The 26,081-nt window shown below is 43.0% G+C and overlaps 1 protein-coding gene across 2 annotated transcripts in view; it reads left to right on the top strand.

Moving 5' to 3' along the window:
* LARP4B (La ribonucleoprotein 4B) overlaps positions 1-26,081 on the top strand; it is a 125,847-nt gene that overhangs the window by 87,602 nt on the left and 12,164 nt on the right. For both annotated transcript variants that reach the window (XM_037983272.2, XM_037983276.2), the window contains exons 6-13: positions 90-168; positions 2,086-2,222; positions 11,288-11,391; positions 16,756-16,866; positions 17,991-18,044; positions 18,131-18,340; positions 21,905-22,011; positions 22,454-22,705. In XM_037983272.2, coding sequence (XP_037839200.1) covers positions 90-168; positions 2,086-2,222; positions 11,288-11,391; positions 16,756-16,866; positions 17,991-18,044; positions 18,131-18,340; positions 21,905-22,011; positions 22,454-22,705 — 1,054 coding nt within the window. The remainder of the gene's footprint in view (positions 1-89; positions 169-2,085; positions 2,223-11,287; positions 11,392-16,755; positions 16,867-17,990; positions 18,045-18,130; positions 18,341-21,904; positions 22,012-22,453; positions 22,706-26,081) is intronic.

Below are 26,081 nucleotides of genomic sequence, written 5' to 3'. Positions count from 1 at the left end.
AAGTTGAAAGCACTAGAACCGCTGTACTGAATTATCTGCTTCCTAAATTTTAAGCCGTTTTTCCTAAGTTGATTATTACTTTTCTGTAGGAGGAAATGAGTCTCAACCAGAAAGCCAGGAAGACCCCCGGGAAGTACTTAAAAAAACATTGGAATTCTGCTTATCTAGGTAAGGCTGGTGGTGTTTTTTTCTAATGCCTGATATTTCTAGTCTCGTGCAAATAGTTAAATTATATACAAATGTGATATTTTATGAAGGAGTATCTACTCATATCCATATATATGAATATTAAGACGTGGAATATTGAGTAATAACAATCTTTTGACATTTGAGAACGGAATGGAACCTTCATGTCAGTGGTCCCCTGTGGTGTTGGGGGTCACTGTCTGGAGTGCCGTCTGAAGGGCCTGGCCCGCCCTGTGCTGCTGAATCAGACTCTTCACACCGAAGTTTGAGAACAAATGTGCCAGTTGTTTCTGAAAACACACCAAACACTGAGATAGCAAGTTGTTTTATTTATATAACACTCATTTTTAATCATTTTTTTTTCCCCTGATTAATACCTTTTTCTTAGTAAAACCTTTAAAGTTCCAGTGGCAGAACTGGACATAAAGGAAGGTGGGATTGGATTTGATGTAATTTCTCTGAGTGTGGCAACAACCGATTGGCCGTGTGTGAGGTTTTCTGTCGATGGTGGTTTTCCAGGTGTTTTCTCCGGAGCCCTGAGGACTCCACACAGGTGTCTGCTAGGGGCTCCTTGAAGCCTGTGGGCTGTATGAGGTGGAGGTGTCAGGGGCTCTGCTGGCCTCCTCCCCATGCCCATGCTGGTCCACGTGTGGAGTCTGAGCATACCGCACCATGACACAGTAGACGCAAGAGGTGCTGGGGCACCAGTGGAGCACCCTGGGGGGCACAGGTGTGAGCCCTCTGCCATTCACCCCCTTCTGTAGCCCCACGGGGCCAAAATCAGCTACAACTGGAAGGTGGCCAAGATGAGGGTGGAGCAGGGCCTCCTCCTGCATGGCCTCCGTTTGATCGGCAGTCATGGGCCTTCACTGAGGGACACTGAGCAGAGTCCCCAGGAACCCAGCACTGTTTTCAGTTTTGAAATGTTTCTTAGGACCTTGTTTACTACATTGTACGATGCCCTGAGAATTCACAGGAAACATTGATCTTTGACCAAAACACCAGAAAATAGCTCATCATGGCCCAAACTGCTGATGATTTGTGGCTCACCTTTGGATTTTGTGGGTAAAGTTACTGTTTCCTTCTTTTTAATTCTGGCTGCCAGGAAGCCAGGGCTGGATATAGGCTCTCTAGTGAGTGTTCCAGAGTCTACAGGAGGAATTTTGTGAATGACGTTATCCTGGCCTTTTTATGTTTTCCTTTCTTGTTCATTCAGCTGGATTTCTTTACTTTAATTTTTTTTTTTTTTTTTTTTTTTTTTTTTTTTTGAGACGGAGTTTCACTCTTGTCACCCAGGCTGGAGTGCAATGGTGCGATCTCAGCTCACTGTAACCTCCACCTCTTGGGTTCAAGCGATTCTCCTGCCTGAGCCTCCCAAGTAGCTGGGATTACAGGTGCCTGCCACCATGCTTGGCTAATTTTTGTATTTTTGATAGAGACAGGGTTTCACCATGTTGGTCAGGCTGGTCTTAAACTCCTGAGCCTGGGTGATCTGCCTACCTTGGCCCCCCAAAGTGCTGGGATTCCAGGCGTAAGCCACCGTGCCCAGCCTAACAAAATTGTATGTATTTTTAATAAACTCCTCAAATACTTCTTAGGGCAAAAATGACAGCTACAAATAATTACGTCTTATTTAAAAATAACCGTCTTCTCCTGAATTTTGATTGTAGAAAGTGCAGTATACTTTTACTTTTGCACTCCCTGCCTCTTCAAGGCTGAGATTTTGAAAAAATTTAACTGAGGCTGGAGAGACAGCAAATAACAGATGGGTCCTGGGCTCCGATTTAACTCCAAAGCAATACCATGCCACACTCATGCCTCTTGTGAAACTGGAATTGCAGTAGGTGAAACTTCTTTTTAAAGAAATATTGATTAAAAGAGATTGTTTTCTTTCAACAGGGAGAACCTTGCTAGTGACATGTATCTTATATCACAGATGGACAGTGACCAGTATGTGCCAATCACAACGGTGGCTAACCTCGACCACATCAAGAAGCTCAGCACTGATGTGGACTTGATTGTGGAAGTGCTAAGATGTAAGTGAATGACAATTTTAAATTAATAATGCTTGTCCTTAGAGTATTTGTCTTCTCAGCGTGAACCTTTAAATCTATAGCCATCAAACATTAAGGTCCTTGATGGCAAGTCAGATTCTTCTCTTGCCTCCGTTGCTTTCTGCTCAGGTCCAGTAATTCTGTACTCGCATCTGATAGTCCTGGGAATGCCAGTTGGATCCATTATGAAACCTCAAACAAGTTTTGGGCCATATGAAGTAGAAAATAATCTTTTTAATGGGAATTTTAAAGATAGCTCTTTCATTCATGAAAAACAAAATAAAAATAACATTTATAGTTAAAGTAAAATACATTTTAATTACAGTTTTGCCGCTAAAGGTGTTTCTTTCAAATTGCAACTTCCTGTTTATGTTTTGATGAAATAATTATTGCAGTTTTTCTTAAAATTATGTTGTGGGCCAGGTGTGGGCCACCTATATTCCCCGCACTTTTGGAGGTCAAAGTGGGAGGATCACAAGGTCAGGAGATTGAGACTGTCTTGGCCAACATGGTGAAATCCCATCTCCAGTAAAATACAAAAAATTAGCTGGGCGTGGCGGTGCGTGCTTGTAATCCCAGGTACTTGAGAGGCTGAGGCAGGGAAATTGCTTGAACCCGGGAGGCGGAGGTTGCCGTGAACTGAGATCGCACCATTGCAGTCCAGCCTGGCAACAGAGCTAGACTCCGTCTCAAAAAAAAAAACAAAAAACTTATGTTGTGAGTGAAGTTGTTTCTTTGAAATTTGGCAACATCAAACAGTGTTTAAGCATTAAGTGTTGACGATGCCCCCTACATAATTTTGAGTGATTGGACATTGCTAAGCCTGACTTAAAGTCTCCTTTAAGTCCACTGCCTATACTCACATAGAAGGGTTTCCACATTGTCCCTGGCTCAACTGCACTGGCGACAGTTCATGCAGGTGTTTTTGTTCTTGTGTGGATTTGACTTTACAGTAGTATAAAAAGGTAAGCATCTTACCTTAGAGCTTAGTTGGATTTTCTTTTCACAAATACAAGTTCTCTATTTCTCTGTTTTTAGACAGATATCGTGGGTTATTAAATTATTGGAGACAGTGAAGAAACTGGCAAACATGATTACCATTGACTGTGAGTTCTGAGAGTGGCACTGCCATCTCCCAGAATGGCGCCGTGCTCCCTGGTGTCACCATGCAGAACAGAAGCTGTTGTCTGTGCCAGCTGAATTGGGCCCCATCTTTGAAAGGCCAGCAGCATTCTTGTCCCTGTTTATACTCTGAAGTCTTTTTGGTTACGATTAGGAGTTCCAGGTTTAGTTATTCCTTTTAGGACAGACTTTGCAAATGCTGCTGCCCCACTGGGATGATTTCTCAGTTGATTGTTACTGGCAAGAAGTGGTTTCCACCGACCATGAGGATATTAAATTGCTCTGTGTGGTTACTTAACAGAGCCCACCTGCCCATAGGCGATCCAGGGCAGCCTCGTCACCTATTTCGTCCCATCTTCTCCTGCCTTCTTTATGACTTACCTTTTATCCATTTGCACTCAGCTCTTTAGTTTCTCATTTTGTCTTTTTTTCACTCGATTTTTGGACAGAGATGTACATGCCTTTGTAAGAACCTGTGTGATAAGAATATCATTAGCAAGTTATTGCATTAATTGTAGTTCTTAAGAGGATGAACATGGCCGGGCGCGGTGGCTCACGCCTGTAATCCCAGCACTTTGGGAGGCCGAGACGGGCGGATCACAAGGTCAGGAGATCAAGACCACGGTGAAACCCCGTCTCTACTAAAAATACAAAAATGAGCCGGGCGCAGTGGCGGGCGCCTGTAGTCCCAGCTACTCGGGAGGCTGAGGCAGGAGAATGGTGTGAACCCAGGAGGCGGAGCTTTCAGTGAGCCAGGATCACGCCACTGCACTCCAGCCTGGGCGACAGAGCGAGACTCCGTCTCAAAAAAAAAAAGAGGATGAACATGTCATAAATAGGTCCACAGGATTAAAGTTCTCATCTTACTTTGTTTTTTTGTTTTGTTTTGTTTTGTTTTTTATTTAAATTGAATGAATGAATGAATGAATGAATTTATTTTTGAGATGGAATCTCACTCTGTCGCCAGGGCTGGAGTGCAGTGGTGCCATCTCAGCTCACCGCAACCTCTGCCTCCTGTGTTGAAGCAGTTCTCCTACCTCAGCCTCCCAAGTAGCTGGGCATTACAAGCATGCACCACCACGTCCAGCTAATTTTTTGTATTTTTAGTAGAGACGAGGTTTTATCACGTTGGTAAGGCTGGTCTCAAACTCCTGACCTCAAGTGATCTGCCCGCCTTAGTCTCCCGAAGTCCTGAGATTACAGGTGTGAGCCACCATGCCTGGCTTCATCTTATGTTTAAATCTTGTGCCCAGAATACCTAGCAGAGACTCAGACACACAGCAGATACTTGATGAATAATTAATTTTATCTTTTTAAAAATTTAACTCAAGATTGTCTGAATGATTTTACTTTGAATACTGCAGCTCTTGTGTTAAGTTGTGTAAGTTACATTTCTAGATTATTTTTAATGTCATAATAAACATACAGTGCATGTCCTAGTATGTCTGATTCAAGTGCTGTTTTTACCCTTCATATAACTGAAACTGCTAATTAAAAAGACATGCTAAAATATTTGTCACCAGAATAAATACATCGTGTTATATTCACACAGTGAGTACCAGAGCTGTTACAGTGAGCTAGGCCTACATATTCCAACAAGAATAAATTTTAAAATTATAATGTTTATAAAAGCATATTTCCAAATTTGTGCAAGGTGATACCATGTATATAAAGCTTGGGGGTGTGTAAAGCTGAAGCGCAGGGATTTTTGTGGCTTCAGAGGAGCATGGAGATGGTGGGAAAGCATGAATGGGATTGAAGCTCATCATTCAGTGTCACGTCATGGGGGCAGGTGAGTTGGGTGAGGCGTGAAGTGCAGAGGGTGACACCCTTGCCTGTATGGAGGTAGAATTTACATACCATAGATTATGCATTCTAAGTGTACATTTGGTAAGTTTTAACATATTTATACACCCATGAAACTACCACAATCATGATACCAAACACAGCCATCACAGCCACCCATGCCAAGCTTCCTCAACCCCTCCCCAGGCAACCACTGATTTGCTTCCTGTCACTACAGATCAGTGTGCAGTATTTACAAATTTGATGTAAATGGAGTCGATTATGCAATATCACTTTCCTTTGGTCTGGCATAACTATTTTGTTGTTGACTGGATTAGTAGGTGATTGCTTCTTTTTGCTGGGAAGTATTCTTTCAAATGGATATTCCTAGTTGGTTCATGCACCTACCAGTTAAAGACATTTAGGTTATTGCCAGGTTTTTACCACTACAAATTGCTGTGGACACTTGTGTGAAAGTCTCTGCGTGACCTTGTGCTTCCCTGTCTCTCGGGTAAATAGCCAGAAGTGGAATGTCTGGATTGTGTTGTTAGGTGTATGGTTAACTGTGAAACCGCCCACCTGTTTTCCAAAGTGGTTGGACCATTTTACGGTTGGCCACTACCAGCAGGGATGAGAGCTCCAGTTTCCCCATATCCTTCTGACACTTGGTATGCAATCATGTTAATTTTATGTTTTCTAATAACTATATAGTGGTATCTTGTTGAGGTTTTAACTTCTATTTCTCTAATGATTAATGAAATTGAACATTTTTAAAATGTGCTTATTTGCCTTCTTTTTTCTTCTTTGCAGTAGTGTCTATTTAGATGTCCCACACATACTTTATTAGTTTTATTAACAATTGAGTCCTTTCTTTAGAAGTATACTTTATTTATTTATTTTTTAGACGGAGTCTTGCTCTATTGCCCAGGCTGGAGTGCAGTGGCGTGATCTCGGCTCACTGCAAGCTTTGCCTCCCAGGTTCACGCCATTCTCCTGCCTCAGCCTCCCGAGTAGCTGGGACTACAGGTGCCCGCCACCTCGCCTGGCTAATTTTTTGTATTTTTAGTAGAGACGGGGTTTCACCGTGTTAGCCAGGATGGTCTCGATCTCCTGACCTCGTGATCCGCCCGCCTTGGCCTCCCAAAGTGCTGGAATTACAGGCGTGAGCCACCGCGCCCGTCCAGTATACTTTATTTTTTAGAACAGTTTTAGATTCGCAGCAAAATTGTGAGCAAAGTACAGAGATCTCCCATTATATCCCCTGCACACATGCATGGCCTCTTCCCATATGAACATTCCCCAGTAGAGGGACATTTGTTATAACTGATGAAACCTACACAGACACATCATTATCACCTGCAGTCCACAGTTTACATAAGGGTTCACTTGATATTGTATATTCTGTGCGTTCAGACAACTGTGTAGTGACATGTATCTACCATTACAGTATCATATAGGGTAATTTTGCTGACCTAAACATTCTCTGAGCCATGTGAACTTTAAAGCAGTTTTTTCAATTCTGTGAAGAAAGTCATTGGTAGCTTGATGGGGATGGCACTGAATCTATAAATTACCTTGGGCAGTATGGCCATTTTCATGATATTGATTCTTCCTATCCATGAGCATGGAATGTTCTTCCATTTGTTTGTGTCCTCTTTTATTTCATTGATCAGTGGTTTGTAGTTCTCTCTCACATCCCTTGTAAGTTGGATTCCTAGGTATTTTATTCTCTTTGAAGCAATTGTGAATGGGAGTTCACTCATGATTTGACTCTCTGTCTGTTACTGGTGTATAAGAATGCTTGTGATTTTTGCACATTGATTTTGTAACCTGAGACTTTGCTGAAGTTGCTTATCAGCTTAAGGAGATTTTGGGCTGAGACAATGGGGTTTTCTAAATATACAATCGTGTCATCTGCAAACAATCCTAAGCCAAAAGAACAAAGCTGGAGGCATCATGCTACCTGAAGTCAAACTATATTACCTATATTACAAGGCTACAGTAACCAAAACAGCATGGTACTGGTACCAAAACAGAGATATAGACCAATGAAACAGAACAGAGCCCTCAGAAATAATACCACACATCTACAACCATCTGATCTTTGACAAACCTGACAAAAACAAGAAATGGAGAAAGGATTCCCTGTTTAATAAATGGTGCTGGGAAAACTGGCCAGCCATATGTAGAAAGCTGAAACTGGATCCCTTCCTTACACCTTACACAAAAATTAGTTCAAGATGGATTAAAGACTTAAATGTTAGACCTAAAACCGTAAAAACCCTAGAAGAAGACCTAGGCAGTACCATTCAGGACATAGGCATGGGCAAGGACTTCATGTCTAGAACACCAAAAACAATGACAACAAAAGCCAAAATTGACAAATGGGTTCTAATTAAACTAAAGAGCTTCTGCACAGAAAAAAAAAAAAAAAAAAAAAAAAACTACCATCAGAGTGAACAGGCAACCTACAGAATGGGAGAAAATTTCTGCAATCTACTCATCTGACAAAGGGCTAATATCCAGAATCTACAAAGAACTCAAACAGATTTACAAGTAAAAAAACAACCCCATCAGAAAGTGGGCAAAGGATATGAACAGACACTTCTCAAAAGACATTTATGCAGCCAACAGACACATGAAAAAATGCTCATCATCACTTGCCATCAGAGAAATGCAAATCAAAACCACAATGAGACACCATCTCATACCAGTTAGAATGGTGATCATTAAAAAGTCAGGAAGCAACAGGTGCTGGAGAGGATGTGGAGAAATAGGAACACTTACACTGTTGGTGGGACTGTAAACTAGTTCAACCATTGTGGAAGACAGTGTGGCAATTCCTCAGGGATCTAGAACTAGAAATACCATTTGACCCAGCCATCCCGTTACTGGGTATATACCCAAAGGATTATAAATCATGCTGCTATAAAGAGACATGCACACGTCTGTTTATTGCGGCACTATTCACAATAGCAAAGACTTGGAACCAACCCAAATGTCCATCATTGATAGACTGGATTAAGAAAATGTGGCACATATACACCATGGAATACTATGCAGCTATAAAAAAGGATGAGTTTATGTCCTTTGTAGGGACATGGATGCAGCTGGAAACCATCATTCTCAGCAAACTATCACAAGAACAGAAAACCAAACACCGCGTGTTCTCACTCATAGGTGGGAATTGAACAATGAGATCACTTGGACACAGGAAGGGCAACATGACACACCAGGGCCTGTTGTGGGGTGGGGGGAGGTGGGAGGGTTAGCATTAGGAGATCTACCTAATATAAATGATGAATTAGCGGGTGCACCCATTAACTCATCATGGCACCTGTATACATATGTACCAACCAATATGGCACATGTATACATATGTAACAAACCTGTACCTTGTACACATGTACCCTAGAACTTAAAGTATAATAAAAAAAATTTAAAAAAACATCCTCTGAGCTCCACCCGTTCATCCCTGCCTCCCCCAATCACTGGAAGCCACTGATCTTTTTACTGCCTCTATAGTTTTGCCTTTTCCAGAATGTCCTAGGGTTGGAATCCTGTAGGATGTAGCCTTTTCAGATTGGCTTCTTTCACTTAGCAATATATGTTGAAAGTTCCTCCATGTCTTTTCATGGCTTGATAGGTCATTTCTTTTTAGTGTTGAATAATAGTTCATCGTCTGGATGTCCCACAGTTTCTTTATCCGTCTGCCCACTGAAGGGCGTCTTGATTACTTCCAAGTTTTGGCAGTTGTGAATAAAGTTGCTATAAACATCTGTGTACAGATTTTGCATGGGCATAAGTTTTTAGCTCCTTTGGATAAATACCAAGGAGCACAATGGCCACATCATATGCTACGAACATGATTTGTTTTGTAAGAAACCATCAAACTGCCTCCCAGTGTGGATGAACCACTTTGCATTCCCGTCGGGAGCGAATGGGAGTTCCTGTTGCTCCGCATCCTCGGCAGCATTTGTTGGTGTCATTGTTGTTTATTTTTGCCGTGCTAATAGGTATGCAGTGACAGCTCATTGATGTCTTAATTTGCATTGTCTGTGGCATATGATGTGAAGCGTTTTTCCATATGTAGATTCACCCTCTGTAAATCTTTTGTGAAGTGTCTGTCCAGGTCTTCTGCCCATTTTTTAGTCTTGTTCATTTTCCTGTTGAGTTTTAAGTTTTTTGATGTTAACGATCCTTTGTCAAACGTGTCTTTTGCGACTGTTTTCCATCAGTCAATGGCTTCTCATCTTGTTGGCATTGCCTTTCACAAAGCAGAAGTTTTAAAAGTTAATGACGTTTTTTCGGATCTTGTCTTTAGTGTGGTGTCTAAGAAGTTATTGTCAGACCCAAGGTCTTCTCGATTTTCTCCTGTGTTTTCTAGGACTTAAGGTTTTGCATTTTACACTTAGGTCCATGATCCATTTGGGGTTAATTTTTGTGAATGGTGGTGCCAGGTCTGCACCTAGATGAATGTTCTGCCTGTGGATGTCGAGTGGTTTAGCAGCACTTGTTGAAAAGATGCTTCTTTGCCCCACGGTCACGTTGTCAATGATGTATGTGGGTACACTGAAATATGTAGTACAGGTGTTCTGGATACAAGTCCTTATCACGTGATTTACAAATATGCTCTCTTCGTGTACAGCTGGTTTTTTTGTTCTCCAGTGTCTTTTGAGAAGCAGAAGTAGAAATTTTTTTATAGTCCAATTTGTTAATTTTTTCCTGTTACGGATCTTGCTTTTGGTGTTGTACCTAAGAAATCTTTGCTTGGTCCAAGGTTCTAATAGTTTTCCTTTTATTACTTTTATGTTTTACATTTGAACATTCGAGTCTGTGATCTTTTTTGTGCTGATGTTTGCACATGGTGTGGGGTATGCATCCTGTGTGTATCTGTTGCAGCACCCCACATGTCTGGGCTCTTGTTGTATTGACTGCCCGTGCACATGGGTGTTGATCTCTGGAATGTGTGTTTTATTCCCTAGATTATTTGTCTGATTTGATGCTGACACTACAGTGTCTTGATCACTGTAACGTTATAGTAAGTCTTAAAGTAGTTACGGAACCTCCAGCTTTGTTGTGGCTCTTCTAAATGTTTTGCATTTGTATATGAATTTTAGAATCATCATTACAATTTTTCAAAAAGTCCTGTTGGTGTTTTTATTGGGATTGCATTGATTCTGTAAATTCACTCGAGAAGAATTCACTCGAGAACCATTCTATCAGTGTTAAGTTTTGCAACCCACAAGCACAGACTATGTCTTTATGTAGGTCTGTAAAACGTTCGCTTGGCAGTGTTTTGCAGTTTTCAGCGTATGAGTCTTTGATGATCTTTTGTCAGATTAAGATACAAAAATTTAAATTACAGTCATGCCCCAGTTACCTTTCTTGTAGAGTGAGCTTTCGTGGCTTATGTCTTTTAAGGAATGTTTCTGTTTCACGTAATTTATTAGTGTGAACTTTTTCATAATATTCCATTGTTACCTTTTTCCTGTTGATGGAACCTGTAATGATGTTGCCACTTTCATCTTGATGCTGGTAATTTGTATCTTTGCGACAATGGGCACCTCTGAGCCCTAATTGTCATCATTACTTGCTGTAACTCGAATCTGCGCATTGCATAGTTTCATAGATATGACACCAAAACACAATTTATGTAAAAACTGGCAAAATCTGAATTAGGTCTATTACCGCAGTCACATGAGCATCCTAATGTTAAACAATGCATGACTGTTAGGTAAGAGATGATCATCAGGGAGCCAGGGAAGGGCACACAGAAACAAGTTATAAGACAAGATTATTTCACTTTAGGTACTTGTGGGAAGGAGAAAGCCATTAACCCTGTATTTTTGTCTGCTTTTAGTGCTTGAGCTGTTTAGAACCTTTGTTTCATAGTGTTACATACATCATGGCTCTTGCAGGATTTTAAATGTCCGTATTCCTTAGTTTTGAAAACTAACATGTGAGATTGGTTTAAAATCTTTGGATTGTGTTAGACTAGCAAAAGTTTTGACAGTTTGCCCATTATTTGTAGGTTTCTTTAGCGTATTTAGTAATATAGTAATAGAATGTAACATATTCCACTGGCATATCACATTTTAATATTTTTGTTTTACCATTGATTTTTCTTCTCTTTATAGCTTTACCTTTAGTCCAAGTGGATGAAAAGGGAGAGAAAGTAAGGCCAAATCAGAATCGCTGCATAGTAATATTGCGTGAAATACCTGAATCTACCCCTGTGGAAGTAAGTACTTTCTCTTCTGAAGGTTACTTGAACATTTTCCCAAAGGTCTTTGTTGGTTTTGATTTTTTTTTACTTTTGTGTGTTTTTTTGGGCTGTATGTTTTTTAGACTGAATACTTATATTAACACTGTTTTCCCAGGGTTTACACACACTGAGTTACAGAGTAGGAGGGAATGATTCCCAAACCTTTTGCTCCCAGGACTCCTTATAATAAGATAGTGAAGGTTTATTCGTTTCTATATTTAGAAATTAAAAATAACACATTTAAATATTTATTTAAAAATAAGATTAGTAAACCCACAAATCAAGAAAACAGCAGTTTTGTGATAAATAACTTTTCAAAACAAGTATTTTATGTCAAAGGGGCGCCATGAATAACTCCCTGAGCCACCAGAGTGGCCTGGTCCGAGCCAGCACAGCCCGAGCCAGCACAGCCACTCTCAGAGAACCGGTAACCTGGTCCGAGCCAGCACAGCTACTCTCAGAGAACCGGTAACCTGGTCCGAGCCAGCACAGCCACTCTCAGAGAACCGGTAACCTGGTCCGAGCCAGCACAGCCACTCTCAGAGAACCGGTAACCTGGTCCGAGCCAGCACAGCCACTCTCAGAGAACCGGGAACCTGGTCCGAGCCAGCACAGCTACTCTCAGAGAACCGGGAACCTGGTCCGAGCCAGCACAGCCACTCTCAGAGAACCGGTAACCTGGTCCGAGCCAGCACAGCCACTCTTAGAGAACCGGGAACCTGGGCAGGCCTTTTTTTTTTTTTTGAGACGGAGTCTTACTGTGTTGCCCAGGCTAGAGTGCAGTGGCGTGATCTCGGCTCACTTCAAGCCCTGCCTCCCGGGCTCAAGCGATTCTCCTGCCTCAGCCTCCTGAGTAGCTGGGATTACAGGCGCCTGCCACTGTGCCTGGCTAATTTTTGTATTTTTTAGTAGAGACAGGGTTTCACCCTCTTGGCCAGACTGGTCTCGAACTCCTGACCTCATGATTCACCCGACTTGGGCAGTAATTTTAGGGAACCACAGTATCTGATAGCTTAAAAGTAATGAAAAGCTATCTACTGTTACATGTTGCTGTAAAATCTGCCGTTTATCCAGGTGCCTAAACTGAGTTGCTCTGTGTAGTAAACACACTGATGGTTACACCTTGAAATCATGAAGCAAAGTCTTTGTATAAGGTGCTGCGAACTTAGTTTATCCTCCCTCAGAAAACGGGCTCTGCCTGCTCTGGGGACTTGCAGGACACAGGAAGCCTGGGTTTGTCGTTGTCGTTGCTCTCATCTCTCCTGTGATTTCCGCCTCGTCATTCATGCTGCATCTTTCCACACACCTTCTCTGCCGAGGAAATGGACATCGCTGCTCAGGCTTCCAAATTTAGCTTTTCAGTCCGAGTGGGTTAGTGTGTGTGAGAGTTTCCTAAGGAAAACTAGCATGTGACAAAGGTTAGGGTTCCAACAAAGTTCTCTGCCTGGCGTGAGGAATTCTGTTACTCTCATGTAAGTGTGGTCCTACCCTAGCAAGTTTTACCTTCTGTTCAACTCAGCCTGTCTTTACGAGTTCTGTATTGTAGTATGTGGAGAAAAAGAATTTTGGATTGTAATTTTTTCCTCCTATTTTTATTAAGGGTCTGAATATGAAGGACCAGCATATTTCTTGCTTTTTTTTTTTTTTGAGACAGAGTCTTGCTCTGTCATCCAGGCTGGCATGCAGTGGCGCGATCTTGGCTCACTGCAACCTCTGCCTCCCGGGTTCAAGCACTTCTCCTGCCTCAGCCTCCCGAGTAGTTGGGATTACGGCCTCCCAAAGTGCTGGGAGTACAGGTGTGAGCCACCGGGCCCAGCCGAGGACCAGCATATTTCTTATGACTAATTTGGACATCTGTATTAACTTAAAGTAATATTTAAAACATAGATCCTAATTTTTAAGACTTGAAATGTTTGTAAAACTTTAACCAAGGAGAATTTTCTGCATTTAGCAGTAGACATTGATTTTGGAATATTTATATTATTTAAAACTGCTGACCTTATATCTGTTGTAAAACTTGAGCAATGAAAGTCTTAAGAGAGAAGGTTTAAAGGAAACTTTGATAAATTAAAAGTTGGGAAAAAAAGGAAGGAAAATAAGTAGCCTAAAACAATCCACGTAAGAAAAGAAGTTCCCAAGGACTCTGTATAATTTTTATAGAGCCCTTCTACTGGGTCTTAGAAATGTAGGCTAGGAGTTTCCAGAAAATTCTTTAAATGTCACTAGGTGCTTGTCAGTGATGAATACATTTTAAATACTGATTCTGATTTTCTTAAAAATAGGATTTTCCCAGAGGCAGAGGAGTCAACCATTCTTGCCACTAGTAGACTGATGGTCTAGTGGCCTGAAAGTATTATTGTTTGAGTTTAAAAGTCAATCCTAATTTACCATTAGTCAAGTGTGACTTTTGCGTTGATGTGTTTTGTCTTTTAACCAGTAAGCATTTACCAGTGATGGGACAACAGCATAGGGCATTAGAATCCCTGGAATCCTTTTTTGTTGTTCATTTGGTTGTCAGGTTCCTTTTGTACTTTTTGAAGTGTGCCTGGCTAGAAACTTTTTATGGAATGGCCGTGTGTTTCCTTGTTGCTGTTTTTCCTCTGGTGTCTGGTATGAATATAGCCACTCTAGCGTTCCTTGATTGACATTAGTATGGTAGGTCTTTTCTATCCTCTTTTAACCCGTTTGTGTTTTCGTATTTAAAGTGGATTTCTGGTGAGCAGTGTGTAATTGGGTCTTGCTTTTCTTATCCAATCTGAAAATTTCTGTCTTTTTTTTTTTTTTTTTTTTTTGAGATGATGTCTCACTCTGTTGCCAGGCTGGAGTGCTGTGGCATGATCTCAGCTCACTGCAACCTCTGCCTCGTGGGTTTAAGCGATTCTCCTGCCTCAGCCTCCCAAGTAGCTCGGACTACAGGCGTGCGCAACCATGCCAAGCTACTTTTGTACTTTTAGTAGAGACAGAGTTTCACAGTGTTGGCCAGGATGGTCTTGATTTTTGACCTTGTGATCTATCCGCCTTGGCCTCCCAAAGTGCTGGGATTACAGGCATGAACCTCCTCAGTTTCTGTCCTTTAATTCAGAGCGTAGCCCATCTACATTTAAGAGGTTAATGATGTAATGATATGATTAAATTTAAATTCTTCATCTTGCTGTTTGTTTTCTGTTTGTCTCTTCTGTTCTTTATTTTCTTTCCCTTTTCCTTCCTTTTGTTTGGGATTAAATGTGTATTTTTATCTCCTTTTTTTGACTTATTAGGTATAACCCTTTGTTTCTGATTTTTAGTTGTGCGTTAGGGCATGCTTCTCCAGCCCGTGGGCCACATGCCGCCCAGGACGGCTTTGAATGCAGCTCAACACAAATGCGTAAACTTTCTTAAAACATTATGAGTTGTTTTTTTTTAAAAAAAGCTCATCAGCTATCATTGGTGTTAGTGTATTTTACGTGTGGCCTAAGACAGTTCTTCCACGGAAGTCCAGTGTGGCCCAGGGAAGCCAAGAGATTGGACCCCCTGTCTTTAGGGTTTTCAGCTGACCCTCTAACTGTAGTAGAGTCCGTGTAATTCACAGAGCAGCATACCTCTTGACCTTACAGCCATGCTCTCCCATTTCCAGCCATGCTCTCCCATTCTCCACTTCTGGCTGTGCTGTTGTCATACATTTTAATTCTACACAGTCATAAGCCTCACAATACATCGTTGTTGTGTTTGCTTTAAACAAGTCATTTAAAAAAAGAGATTAAAAATAAGAAAAACGTGTTTTATGTTTATTCAGTATTTACCATTTACAGTGCTTCTTACTCCTTTATGTCAATCTGGACTTTCCTTCTGCCTGGATATTCCTTTAGCATGTCTTGTACAGGTCTGCCGATGATGAATTTTTTTCAGCTTTAGTATGTTTGGGAAAATCTTATTTCACCTTTATTTATGAAAGGTATTTTTGCTGCATATAGATTTCTGGATTGATGGGGTTTTTTCCTTTCTGTGTTTTAAAGATATTCTCTCTGCTGGTGTACGTTTTCTGTGGTTTTTATCACCATCCTTCTGTGTGTAATAAGTCTTTCTCTGGCTGCTGTGAAGATTTTACTATTGGTTTTAAGCAAGTTGATTGCAATATACTTTGGTATAGATTTCAAACTTCTTGTACCTGAAATTTATCAAGCCATTTTGTTAAATGTTTTCTTCTCCCTTTCGCCCTTTTCTTCAGAAAGTGCCTAGCCAGCTGTTTATTTTATTTAGTGTAGTTTTAATTTCAGACACTGTATTTTTCATCTCCACTGAAGTTTGATTTGGATCTTTTTAAAAAATCTTCCATGTATGTTTAACATGCTCAGTCTTTACCTTTTATGGGATATGGAATATACATGTAGTAAACGTTTTATGTGTATTAAGTCTATCGTCTCTATCATTTCTAGGTCTAATCTTTTGCATTATAGGTCATATTTTTCTATTTCTTTGCATGCTTTGTGATTTTGGAAGAGATGCTTGGCGTTTTAAATTTGACTTTACTGAATATTTTTGTATTCTAATAAATATTCTTGAGCTTTGTTTTGAAATGCAGTTAAGTTACTTGGAGCCAACTTGTTAGGTGGAATCAGAGCAGCCTTTTCTCCAGGGCTCATTTTCCCCACGGCTGAAGCAGTGTCCTTCTGAGCACTGTCCGTGCTATCCTGTGGGTTTAGGAGAGTTTTCCACAGTGGCTAGTGGGAAAACAAACCATTCTTGTCTTGGTGAGCCTGCCCTGGGCTTGTTCCCTCTCATCCTTCAGGCAGTTGTTTTCCAGGCTGGAGATGTGGGGAAGGCCATCTCAGGCTTACCCTGCGGGCTCTGTGGCCCAGGCACTGAGGGCTACCCACCCCCCCGCACCCCGTTCATGTCCCTTTCAGGGATCACACTCGTGTACATGCTGGGGGTCAGGGCCTGAAACCGTTCTTCATGTATTTTGTCTTTGTTTTTTAAATGGAGTCATCTGGGAGAGTAAATCTAGTCCATCATGGCCAGAAACAGAAGTCCAAGCAATGTTTTTATTTTTTTTTTTAAAGTTGTGAAATTATCAGCCCAGAAAATGGTATGATAGTTATCACATTAATTTAGCTTAATGGTATCTTGAGAGTAGGGGAAGCTGTAAGCTATGTAACTGTTTTTCTCTATGGCATTGTGATTCTGATTCTGGAAGCCCTGCTGAACCCTCATCCTTTTTGGAAGAGAAATTTACTAGGCATCATGGTATGTTAGTTTGTTTAAGGATAGTTCCTTAAGATAATGCATTTGTTAAAAAATTTTTAGTGAGGACAAAAAGTGGCATTGTTGAGAATTAATTTCTAACATCTCTATTTCCTGTAGGAAGTAGAAGCACTATTTAAAGGAGATAATTTACCAAAATTTATAAACTGTGAATTTGCATATAATGATAATTGGTTTATTACATTTGAAACAGAAGCTGATGCACAACAGGTAAGTTCTTTCCACCATCACCCTATGAATTGCATAGTTTACCAGTTTTTAGTATTAGTGCATGTTGGGACTAAACTTGGGCATTGAGATTATTTGTGATAGTAAGTTTGAATATAATCTGCAGAGGAAATCAAGTTGTAGAAACTTAAATGAGTGTATTTGTATGGATAATTTTTATAGCAATATAAAAAGCATGTGATTTTACTTTCTAAGGACAGCAAGCTAAGCAACCTAGGAAAATCAGTTTTGTTCTTCTGTCTGGGCAGATAAAAGTTTTACTATTTGCAAAGTGTTTGGGGGGAAATTTGAACCTAATCTTCATCTCCCTGCAGACTTCATTGTATGTTGGAAGATGCTTTTAATGGTATTGAGAAGTAAGCTCTGTAAGGAGGTATAAGGAGTTAGTAGTTTTCCTGCCCTTAAGGGAATGAAACATCTTATTTGTGGGGAAACTAACGCATGTATTATAAAGTGTTAAATGGTATAAACAATATCTGGGGTTCAGAAAAGAAAACACAGAAACCTGAAAGATGGGTTTGAATTGGATGGAGGGGAAAGGGGGGACGGAAGATAGAGTAACCATGTTTGTGGAGCTGAGCGTGAGCTCTGCCAGCCTGCACGGCGAAGGTGATCGGATGAGACTGAATCAGAGGTGCAGGGCCTCCACAGTTTTGTAGGGGTTTAATGTAGAATTCGTGTGGAGAAGAACAAGGAGATATGTAAAGAATGTTATGATCCTAATCCTTTTCCTTCCTGTCTGGTATTTCCTGAACTGCATACTCCTAATCTGAAATTGGGATTAATACTAGGAAATCAGTATTCATCATTTTCCACCAGGTCAAGGTTCTTAGCCAGTGGTCTTTGGGAGACTTCAATGGCATCTATTAATACTTACAAAATTGTGTACAAATCTTGTTTGTGAGAATTTGGGGTACACGTTCCATAGCTCTTATGAGGTTATTTTAAGGGATCTGTGACCCAGGGGGTGTCAAGAATCATTATTCTAAGTTCTGTTCACCATAATTTAAATATATATTTCCCTATTTGAGCTATTGAGTGAACTATTGGTGTCTCTTATTCATAAGGTTAATCAAATGGAATTTTGTACTTAATTTTGCCCTTAGGCTTACAAATACCTTCGAGAAGAAGTCAAAACTTTTCAAGGAAAACCAATTAAGGTAAGCAAGACCATTGGTTATTCTTTGTTTATTTGCAAATTGAAGTTCGTAAGTATTCTAATAGAAACTTACATATTTTCAAACAGGCGCGGATAAAAGCAAAGGCAATAGCTATAAACACATTTTTGCCAAAGAATGGATTTAGACCCCTGGACGTGAACCTGTATGCCCAGCAGCGCTACGCGACATCGTTCTACTTCCCTCCCATGTACAGCCCCCAGCAGCAGTTCCCCCTGTACAGCCTGATCACGCCCCAGACGTGGTCAGCAACGCACAGCTATCTTGACCCACCCCTGGTACGTCGTTTCTTTACTAGGAATTTATATTGTAGACACTATGCTAGATAATTTGAAGGATTAAAATCCTCATCTAATAGGAAGCCAGATATGTGTGCAGTCTGACATAGTAAAATAGACCTTCAAGTTATGTGGGGGATTTTAAATGTAGTTGAGAACAGAGCTTATGCATAAAGAACTTTGGATTGCTGTGATCACAATCCTTGCTCAGCCCCTCTCCCCTCTCCCCTCTCCTGAGCTCTTGTCATGCAGCTCTTATCAAGATACAGAGGGCGGTAAGAGCGGTAGTATACCTGGTGTCCCCTACACAGAGGACAATGCAAGGGGGATTAACTGAGGAGGAAGAGGTGTTTAATAGGCTTCTGACAGCAAGGCCGAGGAGAAGGCCTCCTCTTTCACCAGCCTTATTTTGCTCACTTCTCACCAGCCTTAGAGTTGGTTGACATGATTAATTTTTATGGATTTTGGCCTTTGTTAAGGCTGTGGTTGGAATTCATAAGTCTGTACTGGATCTTTGTGTGCTGCTATAGATGCTTGAAAGATCAGGTGGGTCCTGGGTGGGAATTAGCATGAGTTTGGTGGCATTGGATGCACAAGGGTCAGCAATACACGGATGAGCATGTCCTTGAAGCTGAAGTCTAGTTGAGAACTGAAGATGGGTTCATGGACTAGAGGTTTGCATGAGGTAGCAATGCAGGTTAGTTGGAATTGGAGAGATTGAAGGGTAGTATCCATAGAAGGTTATGATCAGAAAGCAGAAATTGAGTTAGTAGCTTTGAAGAGTTCATGTCCAGGGTTTTGCTGTGGACTAAGGGGAAGACTGGGTGGTCCTCGGGGTCCGATGGCTGGGAGCCAGGCACCCTGATGGGCAGGGACGTCACTGCTGACAGGCAGAAAATGAGGGTAGGTTCAGAGCAGAGTGAACTCGAGAAAACAAATGCCTGTATACGGAAAGTGAAGATATGGGCCCATCAAACAACTCAGGCTGGAAAAGTCAAACTTGCCAAGGAGACAGGCGTACGGAATGTGTACAGAATGGCAGAACACAGACAGACAGGGCTTATCAGGGATTGTGGTGTTGTCTGGGTTGAGCTTTTCGGGTTAAGTATGAGTTTTTCAGAAGGAATCAAAGAGAAGGAAGTTTCATGAACAGAAGATGATCGTGGATTCACGGGTGTTGGAGCTGAAGCGTAGACAGGTGGCAGGGAGTTGGGGAGCGAGCTGGAAGTTTCCAGGCCTCACTGCACAGGTGCTTAGCTGTCCTGAGGCTTGTGGGCTTTGGCCTAGTGCTTGTGGGAAGTTGTCTAAGGTTTCTAAGCAGAGAAATGAAACCATACTCCATTTATAAAATAGCTCCTAAGGCCGTGTGAATTGCAGGCGGGGACAGGGAGAGATTTTCAGAGGCCCCCAGTTCCCCTTGAGTCTGGAACCACTGCAGTAGAAGAACCTTTGGTAAAGTTACGTTTCTCTCTTTTGAGTAAGTCCTAATGCTAAGAAAGTTTCTGGTTTTTTGAAGTAGTACATCTGTAAAAGTGTACCCATAGCTGAATACTTCCTTTTCCCAAAAGCATATCGTGAGAGAACCTCAGAGACTTTAGTGCGTAGGCTCTGGGTGTTGAAGAATCATCGCTGCACGTGGCTTGCCGTGCTTGTCCTTTTAGTTCTTCCTGCAGCAGTTGCTTCTCCCGTTTCTTTAATCATGGTTGACCCTCTTGGGGATCCTTGGGGTCCTGGGTCAGCTTATGGCCTTGACTCGTGTTGTACGTTCAGACTGCGGTGTGTGCCAGCCAGCTGGTCCTGCTCTGAGTCTTGGAACTGGGGCTCTCCATCGCAGCCTTTTACTTGCTCTAAAATATGTGTGTCCCTTGTTCTGCAACTGAAGAGGTCGTGCCTATTAATCCCCAACAAGTAATAATAGGAAGTTATAGCATTAATAATCAACTTTATTTTTTATATATGACCAATTTTATTTTTTATCTTGAGCAAATTTACTGGAATATCAGGGCTCTGTCTATAAAATGACTTGCTTGAAATGAATAGTCCTCATTGCTCTTCCCGTGATTTACAGCCTCAGATCTAGGTCTGCATCCATGGCTCCTCCTGTGTGGTGTATTTTTTTTTTTTTTTTTTTTTTTGAGACGGAGTCTCGCTCTGTCGCCCAGGCTGGAATGCAGTGGCCTGATCTCGGCTCACTGCAAGCTCCACCTCCCGGGTTCATGCCATTCTCCTGCCTCGGCCTCCCGAGTAGCTGGGACTACAGGTGCCCGCCACCTCGCCCGGCTAATTTTTTGTATTTTTAGTAGAGATGGGGTTTCACCGTGTTAGCCAGAATGGTCTCCATCTCCTGACCAAGTGATCCGCCCGCCTCAGCCTCCCAAAGTGCTGGGATTACAGGCGTGAGCCACCGCGCCCGGCCATGTGTGATGTATTTTTAAAGAATCCGATTCTTACAGCGTATAGAGTTTCTCAAGTAGCAAATTGGAGATTCTAACTTGCCTTTTGTATGATTTTGTTTTGGTCCCAAGCTATCTCTAATATTCTTTTTCTGTTATATCTCCCAGTTAGCTCTAATTAAGGAGAATTACTTGCTTTTTTCCTTTTCTTTCTCTTTTTCTCCAAACGAGGAGGGCTCTCTGCCTATCTCTGTCACGTTAGTGACATTGAGGGTGTGGACTGTAAGGCCCTCAGGAACTAAGTGCCCTGCGTCAGGAGCATTAGGAGCAAAATGTCAGTGATTCAGAATGTATTGGAAACCATGGATCCAGAAGCCAGAGAATTAGAGTGATTGATCTTGGTTTTTTTTGTTTGTTTGTTTGTTTTTTGTTTTTCTTTAAAGGAACTGTTTTAACACTAAGTTTTATCTTACTTTTGTATGTGTCTAGATTTTAAAAATAGTTGGCCGATACTTAAAATTCTATGCTCAGTATTTTTAACTGCTTAAGATCTTTTAGGGATTCTGTGGCCCTTTCTAATTTTCTTCTGAATCTTATGTTAGTATATTTGCATGCCATGTTTACCTTGTGACTTGGGGAATAATGATGATATGAAAATACCCTGGTCTGCAGAGCAGGACTTGTGTCGAGGTAAAGTAAAGGCGCTGTCAGTCTGTGGTTGGATCAAGCCGAGTGAGCAGCAGTAGGGTTAGTGCAGGTGCAGGTGCTCCTGAGATTGAGAATGTTGATGAGTTGTATTAAAGCCATCAGGATTCAAGACCTGTTGACTTCCTGCCAGCGATGGAGGTAGTATCAGACTTACATGCTAAAAGTTACAACACTTGTTGGAGCCCATGCACTCTTGACCACGTCTTTCCTCTCAGTGCCAGTTTCTACGTGTCAGTTCTCCTTGCTGGATTGTTGTAAGGATTGGCTGAAAGGATGCACAAAAGCTCCAGCCTACTTCTAAACAGCACCCATTGGCGATAAAATTGTAAAATACGTGTCTCAACATGAGTCATGACTCTGACAACATCAAGAAATGCCGTCGGTTTCCACAGATTTGTTGGTATTAATGAAATTGAAGTCTGTTTTGTAGTTTCTTTACTTGTCTGTTTTCAAATGAATCTAGGTAACTCCATTTCCAAATACTGGATTTATAAATGGGTTTACGTCTCCAACGTTCAAGCCTGCGGCGTCTCCTCTGACTTCTCTCAGACAGTATCCTCCTCGAAGCAGGCAAGTTCCGGGGCGTTTCTCGTGCTTTTGGTCTTTACGCTACTGCCCTTCCGGAGCTGGGATGAGAGAGCTTTGATCACTAATCCTGCTCCTTGCAGACAGAGCCACTTGAAGCACACAGCTGCATTCTGTAAAGACTAAGCACTACCATCTGGCGTGGGTGCCTGCCTCAGATTCTCTGAGAGGAGGCTCTGGGGCAACTTGTACACATCAGGTGTGCCTGATTTTAATTTGGGCCTGGATGGAAAAACAGCAGAATCGTGGCACATTGTTAATAGATTTGTATTATCCTATGTGGTAGGAGTTAACCATTCCAAATCCTATTTTTATATTTTATTAAATAGAAAGCAGATTTCAGCTTAGCTATTCCCTATCAGTCTGCATGTTATGTCATGCCTTGATCATTTTATAATTGAACACATAAAACCATTTTTATTTACAGGAATCCTAGTAAATCTCATCTGCGGCATGCAATTCCTAGTGCGGAGAGAGGACCTGGGTTATTAGAAAGTCCTTCAATATTTAACTTCACTGCAGATCGATTAATTAATGGTGTCCGGAGTCCACAAACAAGGCAAGCAGGTCAAACTAGAACACGGATACAAAACCCTTCAGCATATGCCAAGAGAGAGGCTGGGCCTGGGCGCGTGGAGCCAGGCAGTCTTGAATCCTCTCCTGGTTTAGGGAGGGGAAGGTGAGTTGTTGAGCAGCTACTGTGGACCATCGTAAACTACTAATATTTTTAAAATTCTTTAATTTAGGTCTGTTTTGTAATTGTCTTTAAGTATGTCACAGAAAATCTAATTGAAGGCTATAAACATAAAGGGTTTTATATAATTGCTGAGACTTAAATGGCTTCATCTTTTTTGGAATATGAAATGGTTCAGTGAGAACTGTAGATGTTTTAGATCATTGTCTGTAGAAACATTGGAGCTCAGCAGTCGTAGACTTCATCCCATGTGCCTGCAGTCTCCTCTTGGCAGTGTCTCTGACTCACCAGGCCCCTCTGCGAGAGCAGTGTCCAGGCTCTGCCCCATGGCTGCTGGCCTGGTGCCCTCCAGCGGGGTGTGCACCAGGCACTGCAGGTGGAGCCTGGAGCGGGTAACCAGGCAGATCAGGATTGAAGTCTGATCTCACTGGAGGGTTGAGACTAGCCAGGATGGGTCGTGGTTGTGCTTCCTGCCCACTGTTTTTGGTTTTAATATTTTTTTGGCATCAATCCTGTAGTTGGTTTTTTGTTTGTTTTTAAGACAGGGTCTTGCTCTATTGCCCAGGCTGGGGTACAGTGGCACGATCATGGCTCACTGCAGCCTTGAACTCCTGGGTTCAAGCAATCCTGTTGCCTCAGCGTGCTGAATAGCTAGGACTTCAGTGCACACCACCATGCCTGGCTAGTTTTTAAATTTTTTGTAGAGACAGGATCTCGCTGTGTTGCCCAGGCTGGTCTTGAACTCCTGGCCTAGAGCCATCCTCCGGCCTTGGCCTTCCATAGTGCTGGGATTACAGGCGTGAGCCACCACACCCGCCCATTGTTGATAAGGCCAGTCCTTGCCTTGATAAGGACCGTCAGGATTTCCCTTTCATAAGTGACAAACAAGTGACTTGAATTCCTGAACTTTTTCTGAGTTTTCTGTACACAAAATGTATAGCACTGTGCCTCATGTGCAGACTCCTCTTCCTGCTGCCCCAGTGCACACGCTCTGTGCAGTGAGAATTCAACATGAAGAGGCATCAGAAGCATCTCATTCCTGCCCATAATGATTAAATGAGCACATAGAAGTTGCTGCAGGGATTGTGCAGTGGCATTGGAAGGCACCATGGTCTGGGAGAGCTGGCACTGGGCTGTCTCACAGGAAACATGGCGTCAGGCTGGCTTAACAGGCCTTGGAGATGCAAAGCCAAAAGGGGCCCACTGTGTCATGCAGAGTCACTGACTTCAGGGAGCAGTTGCTAGCCCTGGGTCTCAGTTTGGGGTTCTTAAGGCCCAGAAGCTTGGAGGGAGGAGGGCTGCAGAGCTGGGGCTCAGACTTGGGACAGAGCCCCACTCATCAACGCCATGTGGCTCCCTCTGGGGGGCATCAGTTGTGGGCATGGTGTGGAAGGAGGCAGACTAAATGGACAAGACCCCTGGCCTCAGCCTCCTGTGCCCTTCAGTGTGCCTTGTTCATAGGAGCGTCACAAGAAGCTTCCTGGCAAGTGAAAGTGGGGCTTGTTGAATTCCAGCTCCCTCACACAGTGTATACAGGTGGCCTTGAAGCTGAGAGTCCAACACTTGCTAATGAGTGTGCTCTACCCAGGATACCCTTGAACAGTACTTGAACTTGCAAATGCTGCAGTGGTAACAAGTCTGTGCTTTTGCCTAACAGATGCAGATTTTGCACCAATGGAGACCCTCTGTCCCCCCACCAAGGGAGGACAGCTGTCCTCCCACCTGAAACCTGAGCACTGCAGCAGGGAGTGGTTTAGGAAGCGTACACCGCATGGGCACAATGGGCGGGGAAAGTGCATGCAGCTCCTGCAGCCTGTTTCTGCAACGGGTCCTGAAGCCAGAGCTGACCTTCATAACGTCCTCCTTCCCTCTGTGTTGAGAAAGAGCTTGTTCTGTTTCGCAGGGAGTGCTCCAGGCCTTGCTTGCCCCGAGAACCTGATCCCCAGCAGCCTCCACCTCCCCTTTTTGGGAAGGTTTGTGTTGTTTCCATTAACTTTCTCTATTGGGCCAAAGTGCTAAGATACCCTGGAGAACCCCTTACCGGAGTCCATACACACGTCCCTACCCTTGCATAGCAGCCATGGCAGGGCACAGCCCAGCCGGGTTGATGGGCATGAGGAGCCCAAGTGCCAGGTGGCTGCCTTGGTGGAGCTACTGTTAGGGTTATTTGGGGGAAGCACACCTCTTCAGGGTCTCTTCACACCACCGCATTCAGAGTCGCAGGTGTCACAGTGGTGTTTCTGTGGTGCTGGCACCACCCTGGGTCCCTTGCTACCCCTTGTGAGCTGGAACCCGCCATGGCCCTGTCGGTGAGCCTTGGCTTGGCCAGCCTGCTCCCCTGCATGGTGGGCACTGCGCTCTGCAGCTGCAGGCGGGCTTCTGGGTCTGACACGGGTTACGTGGAGCCCAGTGAGGGTGTGGGGAGTGTTGACTGGGCCCACTCATGGTGACTGGGATAGGACTCCATGGCAGGCAGGTCTGTGTCCTGGACACCACTGTGTTCCAAGGGATGGGTGCCCCTGTGTCTCAGCTGGTAGTGACGAGCAGGCTGCCTTTGGCGGAGGGATGCCCTCTGCCGAGCCCTGCGGGATGTCCTCTTCCCATGTGGCTGCTGTCCCTCACTCAGGACAGTGCCTCCGGGCAGGCAGGTGTTGGCACCATCCATCTCACACCCCTCCCAGGTCCCCAGGGCCAGTTGAGTCCTGTCCCACTCCGGACTCTCATCCGGTTGCGTTCCTAGTTCTGTTCATGAGCCGTCGTAGCCCCACCTTTCCACCAGTTCTACATCGTGGCACAGCGGAGTGGGCGTTCAGCTCCCTGGGTTTCGGGAGCACCCCCTGTTAGGGAGTGGTGCCGAGCCAGGTGTGTGTTGGGATGGCTGTCCATAATGCAGGCCCAGGTCCCTTTCTCCCTGTGAGGCTGCAGGCAGGGATCCAGGACAAGGAGCACCAAGCCCCCTGTTCCTGCAGGAGGGTGGGTTGTCGGGACTTGTGCCCCACCTGTGGCTCAGGACTCACCCACGTCCCATAGTCTGGCTTGCAGTCTCCGCAAGGCCCCAGTAGAAAGCCAGGAGCTATTTCCAGGAAGTTTTCTGTAGGAGATAATAGGGATTTGCTCCAGAATCCTGAAGGTTTGTGCCATCCTTCCCCTAGAGGGGCTGGCCCATGCTTCCACGGAGTGTTCCAGTGTTAGGCCATCTTAGGCAAGACTACTTTTTGGTTTTCTCTAAATGAAGGGATTAGTCAAGACTATGTCTGAACGCCTTTCTAAGTTATGTAACGCAAGGCTCTTGGGGGAGTCTTTGCATTCCATTAAATTATAAATTAAGATTAATGTGTGTCATGTGACTTGTTAGTCCACA

Source organism: Chlorocebus sabaeus, chromosome 9 (assembly GCF_047675955.1).
Source record: "Chlorocebus sabaeus isolate Y175 chromosome 9, mChlSab1.0.hap1, whole genome shotgun sequence".
In the NCBI taxonomy this organism is placed as follows: domain Eukaryota; kingdom Metazoa; phylum Chordata; class Mammalia; order Primates; family Cercopithecidae; genus Chlorocebus; species Chlorocebus sabaeus.
Note: the sequence above shows the minus strand (reverse complement) of the source record. Positions and strands in the feature narration are given on the sequence as shown.